Source organism: Rhodamnia argentea, chromosome 2, assembly GCF_020921035.1.
Source record: "Rhodamnia argentea isolate NSW1041297 chromosome 2, ASM2092103v1, whole genome shotgun sequence".
Classification (NCBI taxonomy): domain Eukaryota; kingdom Viridiplantae; phylum Streptophyta; class Magnoliopsida; order Myrtales; family Myrtaceae; genus Rhodamnia; species Rhodamnia argentea.
The window spans coordinates 24541-31438 of record NC_063151.1 but is presented as its reverse complement, the minus strand read 5'-3'; the positions used below and the strand labels follow the sequence as shown (position 1 = coordinate 31438).

General features: G+C 40.9%; 1 protein-coding gene across 1 annotated transcript; it reads left to right on the top strand.

The window, feature by feature from the left end:
* The first annotated feature begins 3879 nt into the window (after nt 1-3879).
* LOC115751644 (hypersensitive-induced reaction 1 protein-like) lies at nt 3880-5725 on the top strand. Its single transcript, XM_030689593.2, has 5 exons — nt 3880-4068; nt 4365-4485; nt 4630-4721; nt 4792-4888; nt 5239-5725. The coding sequence occupies exons 1-5, from the start codon at nt 3880-3882 to the stop codon at nt 5616-5618; spliced, it is 879 nt and encodes a 292-aa protein (XP_030545453.1). The 3' UTR covers nt 5619-5725.
* Nucleotides 5726-6898: the final 1173 nt, after the last annotated feature.

The window sequence follows — 6898 nt, the reverse complement described above, 5'->3', positions numbered from 1 at the left end:
AATCTTCTTTTACATGTAAGGACTGATCAATGGAATAGACACATGGATTGACGGAGTCTTTATGCTCTAGTATCAAGATGCAGTTCCATGTCGAGGTGCAATACGAAAAGAGATAAAAAGGATATGAAACAGGAAACATGGAACTAATATGTGTGCTATCACATAAGACAACCTACATAAGCAGCTCTAATGTTTGGTGTTGCGGTTTAACCATTTCATTTGTTCAGTGACGGCAGAGATGGTATTGTAAGTCAGACCAGTCGCCTCTTTCTCGGTAATAAGCCACTAATCTCTTTGTATTGTAACAACAACTAGAGGAGAACCTAAAATGTGATTCCACAAGACTATGTTCTTACCCACGCAATTCATCCAATAAATTATCCTCTATCGGTGCAACCAATACTTGCTGCCGTAGAATGCGGTTTTCTGATTCAAGGTTGGACAAATTCAGTTCCAATCTAAAATGCATAAACAAGACTTGGCCAAGTGCAGTTTAATCTCTAGTGACATATATTTCAATTGTTTTCGCTTGACTACCTTTCCACAGTCCCCTGAAGTTGCAATGCTCTCTCCTGAGCTTCAGCAGCTTCTTTTAGCCTTTCTCTGTTTTCTGCCTCAACTTTCGAATTCTTTTTCTCAAATTCCTTCATTCACTACCTCACTTCGTCCAGTTCACTCTGTGTAGCAAGAAGCTTTGTTAGATTTTGAACGGTATCATGAATGAAAACTTACAGATAGTGTCATTGGGCTGTCTTTGCAATCTTGAGCATTGCAATCTTCAGGGCATCTGTCTCAAGTAGCCTAATGAACGGGCAAAAGACAGTGTCCCTTTAATATGCACATGTTTGAAGCATCATTTAAAGTTTTTCTTATCGCTTGGTGAACGGTATATCCTCGGTGACTCATCTAATCAATAAAATACATTCACATTGTATAACAACATAATCCCACAAGCCCTGACTCCTAAATATTTCTGGGCAATATATCGTCAATATTCACGTTTTTAGTCCCGGGTAAGGATGGTATCATCAATCCCTATTGATAGAGAATGCGAAATAATTGCATTCAATGATCAAATAAATCATCTTAGCTTCTTGATATTCTCAGCGATGGTGCATCTTCAGCATGCCCTTTATGCCTCCAGCTCCAGAAAACTGAGTCTGTACCAGTTGTAGAGTGATGTGATGCCCTTTAACCTGTGTGGACTAGAATTGCAGCTTTTGTTCTTCGTATATAGCTGTACTTTTTTTGTGACTCCATTGCTCTTAATCACAAGATATTATTGCAGTTGAAAGTCCAATGTTTCTGCATACATAACGTAGCACTTGGCATAGAAATGAAGTCTTTTCTGGTCAGACACGTCAGGATTTGCCTCCGGATGAGTCTTGCAGCTTTAGCCAAAGCTTCAGTTCTCTGTACATCCAGCTCGGCCGTCTGTCCGGCCCTAAGAAACGCCTTTGTTTTCCCAATCCGAATCCAGTATTGAGGGGAAAGAGTAAATACATAAAGAAGAAAGGCACGCGCACGCTTCATGCAAAGCTGTGTGAAATGAAGGATGGGTGGACTTCTTTCCGTTTGGAGCGTATGGAGTACCTGATACCCCTTTAGGCACATCTTGTCACAGATAGCTACGCAGGCAGATTTCTCGCGGGATCCGTGCACGGGGAAGCATCACGGCTGTTAATGTGAGAATCTGAGTGTTAAGAGCTGCAGCTGGTGTAGAGTACATGTATGATTGAACTGTGAAATCACGCTTTCCAAAAGCGGCCACCAGAAAAAATTCGAATTGCTCTTACTCTATCCCTTTTATGGCACTCGGACTACATGAGGACTTTTCATCGGCAAGTTGCAGCAGAAGTTGCAATTTCAACTTGCGAACTCCTCTGCAACTCACCTCTCTCCATCCATCTCGAGGACAGTTCTCGCCGGAGAAGACAGGTTCGTCTTCACTTACTCCCCTTTACGATGGTTGAATGTTAGCGGAAATAAATGTTGAGGTATGTTTGCATTAGGCACGTCAAATATGAACCGAACTATTTAATCGTGAACCAAAAATTTATGAATTTTGATTCAGTTCGGTTGGTTTTTTCGGTTTGTTGAAAAATAACCATTTCGTTGTTTTGGTTCAGTTCATTTTGATTCGTTTCTTTACTGAACCGAACTGAATTTATTTTTTGTTTATTTATTTATATGTCCTTTTTTCTTTCTTTGCAATAGTTTTTTCTTTTCTTTTTTTACCTTTTTGGTGGCTGGGGCCGGCAGAGCGGCTGGCACTGGCTGAGGGCGGACCCCCGCTGGCCGCGGGCGAGAGGTCGCGAGCCTCGCGGTCGCCGGGGACGGCCCAGGGCGAGGGCCGCGAGCCCTAGCCTATCTGGCCGTCGAGAGTCGGGTAGGAGGTCGCGGAGGTCGCCTCGCCGCCGCGTGGCCGGACGGAGGTGGGGAAGAGGTCGGCGGGCTACATCCGGACGTAGTTGAGGGGCTGGTCTGGGGCGCGGCGGATGGAGTAGGTGATCTTGCCGCGGACGAGGTCGGCGTTGAAGTGGTAGAGGCGTGAGGCAGAGGAAGGTGGAGGCGATGGTACGGCGGAGGTCGGGGCAGCGGCGACAAAGTGGAAGACGATGTTCTGAGGGCAGGGGTCATGCTGGAGGACGAAGAAGAGACATAAGAGACAGAGAGACTGGGGAGGAGGATGGGGGTATTATGGGAAACAAGTGTGTGAGGGTGTCCTCTTGCGGTTTATTGGGGGGAGGCTGAAAAAGTTGTGTCTTCATGTCTGTTCTTGCTGTTTTCATTCAAAGAGGAAAAATAAACTAAGAATCGAAATAACTGAAAACTGAACCTAACCGAACCAAATCAAACCGAACCGAACCGATAGGGCTCAGTGGTTCGGCCTGAGTTATTGTGAATGGAATTTTCTTGGAAAAAATTAAAAATAAAATCAGAAAATGGCTTAGAAGTAGATCTTGATTAGGCTGTTTTGTTTTAATGCTACATGTACCTCATTTTATTTGGTTAACATAACCTTTGGTTTCGTTTTTATGAGCTTAATTTTGTTTAAGCTTAGCCTTGGTAGATTGATCTCTCATGTATGAAATTGAACTTGATTCGAATTTAGCTCATGGAGGATCACATCCTGAGGCTTATAACATGGTCATGTATGCCCCACATTTCCGCGATTTTCCGTTGAGTTTTTAATACTGTAGTGTTTAATTCTTGAACTTTCAATATGTTGATTGTTCTTTTCTTTCCTAGGGTGGTTAGGATTACCCCCTTAAGATGATAACAAACACACAAAAATCAATTGCAATAACACTTAGTGACATCATACATTTGAGATTCATAATCAGTAAAAATAGTGCTTGATCATATAGATGAACAATCAACCAAGTCATAGGTACCAAAAGGGCCTACATTTGGTCCATCATAAATATTAATGGATTAGCATAATCAAGTCCCCATACCTCACTTCGTTTTAGCCTAACTCCAATAGGCTAGGGGCAACTCCCATCTCACCTAGAAAATACTTAGGATTGTAAAACAACTCTTCGAACTTGAACCTAACCGAACCAAATCAAATCAAACCGAACCGAACTAGATTTTTGATTCGGTTTATAATCAGCTCAGGGCAAGGTTTGGTTAAGTGAAGGTAAATGCAATTCAAAAAATGAAAGCAGGAGCATTTGGAAAGAAAAAAAAGTAATAAAATCAAGTATATGCTATAGTAAAATCATGGTTTCAGCCATGAATTAAAGAAAATATGAATCTTCCTAAGAAAATCACAATACTCCCGATTAAGCATTTTACAATTTAATCCATGCATTATTGTTTATTTTTTCTTCTTGACATCTTATGTGCCTTTTGTTAATCCGGATATATAATATGGGTAATAGCTGTTGCTGCATTCAAGTTAATCAGTCCACGGTGGCTGTCAAGGAGAGATTTGGAAAATTCGATGAGGTACTACAACCCGGGTGCCACTTCGTTCCTCGTATTCTTGGGTATAAGATTGCTGGTAGTCTCTCACTCCGACTGCATCAGTTGGATGTGAAATGCGAGACGAAGACCAAGGTTTGTTCAATCCCATGAATTTGCCTTACAGAGTTTTTCTGTTTTCATCGTGCAATCTTTCATCGACATTTATAATTCATGCTAGAATGTTTTGCTATGGTACACAAATGCGCCAGTGATAATTTCGGTGGGAAATAAAAATGTATTTCAAATAATTTGTGAATTTAGAGTTGAATGTTAACGAGTTTGTCAATTTCCTTTTCTCGTTTGAGTTACATGATATGGTAGCTTGTCACCATTTACAAATTGACATGCAAATGCTTTGAATGTGTAATGACGTGATATTTTTCTCACAGGGCAATGTGTTTGTTACTGTTATTGCATCTGTGCAATACAGAGTCGTTGCAGACAAACCAGAAGATGCATTTTACAAACTCAGCAACCCGATAAATCAGATTCAGGCCTATGTGATTGGTGGTATGCTCCAAATGTGCTTTATCTAGTACTGGAACAAATTCGTACAATTTTCATGTGCAAGTAACATACTTTAGTACTTCAGTTGACATTTCAAGTAGGCACCGACTTATTGCATCCCTGATTTTGTTGTCGCAATCGTTCCAGCGATCGTAGCTAGCATTGGAAAGCTGGACTTGGATGAGGCTTTTGAGAAAATGAATGAAATTTCCAAAGCTGTTGAAGATGAACTCGCACAGGTTGTCCACTCTAAACTTGCTGATATTATTATGAATGATAATCTGAATTGGAATTGTATGAATTTTGCAGGTTATGTTGGCCTATGGATGTGAGATTGTAAAAACGTTGATCATCAACATTATACCGGATGAGCGTGCTAAGCAAGCTATCAGTGAATTGAATGCTGGTACCTTGAAATTTCAATTGCCAATTGATTCTAGCTAATTGCTCAATATGGTAAAATTTTTAAATGGTTAGTCATAAACGACATTGCGTCATTTGCTGCTCTAAGAGGTCATATGTTAAAGGTTTAAATTTAAACTCAGCGTACTTCATTGTAGACACGGTCCATGGCAATCGAATACGCAATATATGCTATTTTGAATGTAGCTTGGATGTGGCACTTGCGCACTTATTCTAATTGCACTACTTATGGTAGCTAAAAGCTATGGTAAATCTCATGCTTATGGAGGAAAAAAAAAAGTGATTCGCACAATGCTCGACTTTTGTAACATCATTTCATCTGCATCAGATGAGAAATTAGACTTTATTTGGTGCTTAAAATCTACTTCAAAGTATATTTTGATCTGAGATCATATTTGAGTTTACTGAAAGTTCTATTTTTGTTTTGGACCGCGGTTGCAGCAAACCTTTCTGGGATGGGTACTGCAAGTCAGCGTCAAGCCGTCGTGGATGCTTTAAGAAATGGCGTGATTGGCTTCTCCGAGAGCGCCCCAGGAACAACAGTAAAGGACGTCATGGACATGGCTCTCACAACTCAGTACCTGGACTCCATCAAGGAAATAGGTGCAAAATCGAAATCTTCTGTCATACTCATTCCCCACGGTCCTGGTGGAATTCGTGATGTGGGCACCCAGATCCGTGATGGTCTTGTTCGAGCTTCAACAAGCCAGTGATTGTTTCTTAGCGTTCAAACTAGACTTAGTATGTCTTTTATTGCTTCATCACTCGTGAGGAAGAAATTTTTCCTCTGAAGAGTCTTAACATAGTGGTTTATAGTGTGTCCAGACTGTGTCTTATGGCTTAAGAAAATATATGAATGACTTAGTTTGTGCGTGTAATTACTCTCTGTGCTATGATTTTGCTCCCGCTGCCGTGCCGTCGTAACCTCCTCTGTTCATTGAGTGCATTTGCTTTCTTAAAACTCTTTTCTTCTTAAAATTTGGCTGGGGAAGATGAGACTGGATAGACTTGTTTTCGCCATTCTACAATGAAGGATCTAGCTTGCCACTGAAAGTGACACTGAACAAGGCAACTGAATGAATGTCCTCATTTCTTGTTCTCGAGGATGCTCTTACTGTGGCTGGATCCGAGATATTTCACGATAGTAAATCATTCAAGTCCTTTCTCATGGCCGCCCAAATTGAATTACCGATACCCTGACCCCAAGAGAGAATGCTAAAACAGATCTAATGACAATCCCGTTGTTCCTGTTAATCATTTTTATTGCACTCCTGAAGATGCTTCTCTCTTCTCCCCATCTCTTGATGATCTCGTCACTGTAGCAAAATTCTCTGCTAGATTTTCTCCCTCACTTCGTTCTCAGTTGGCTTGTGGGCTTCATCATGGCTTTCTTTGTTCAAGTCTTGTTCATGGCGATCAGTCTCTTCCTTCTCCACCGCAGTTATAGCGTGCTTTGGCACCACCACGGTAAGAAGTCCACCCTCAAGTCTTCCACTCGTCTTATGGATGTCTGAGTTCTCTGGAACTGTGAAGGTTTCTTCGAAGTAAATGTATTTTTGTCTTTCACCAGTCTTTCTCCGCTGACTGTTACTTGATTGGCGCTCCTGGTCTGATCTTGATTTCTTCTTTCTTGAAATGAATGTTGTTTTGAGTGAGACGAAAATTAGATCAAATACCAGGATCAGAGTAGGCTTGAAGGAAAAGTCTAACACCTTGAGAGCATCATTTCAGATGCAATTTCTCAAATTCATCGTCTACATTAATTAGTAATGGGAGACTGATTAGAACATAAACTTCGTAATCTCCTCTAATTTTTTACTTCTTATGTCGGAAGGAAGATAAAAAAAATCATTAAAATCCCAGAATGATGTTACCATGAACAGTTTTAAGAAAATTTTCCATGAAAGCGGGAATGGTCGGCACTTGCTGAAACCGAACTCTCTTATTTCACCACTATTCTGAGCCAGTCGTTGCTAGTCATATTTATATCTTA

Bases quoted from the DNA above. Each gene is read 5' to 3' on its own strand.
- LOC115751644 (XM_030689593.2), top strand. From the start codon at position 3,880: ATGGGTAATAGCTGTTGCTGCATTCAAGTTAATCAGTCCACGGTGGCT. The intron at 4,486-4,629 runs GTATGCTCCAAA...CAATCGTTCCAG, and splicing joins TCAGGCCTATGTGATTGGTG to CGATCGTAGCTAGCATTGGA. The intron at 4,889-5,238 runs GTACCTTGAAAT...GCATCAGATGAG, and splicing joins TATCAGTGAATTGAATGCTG to AAATTAGACTTTATTTGGTG.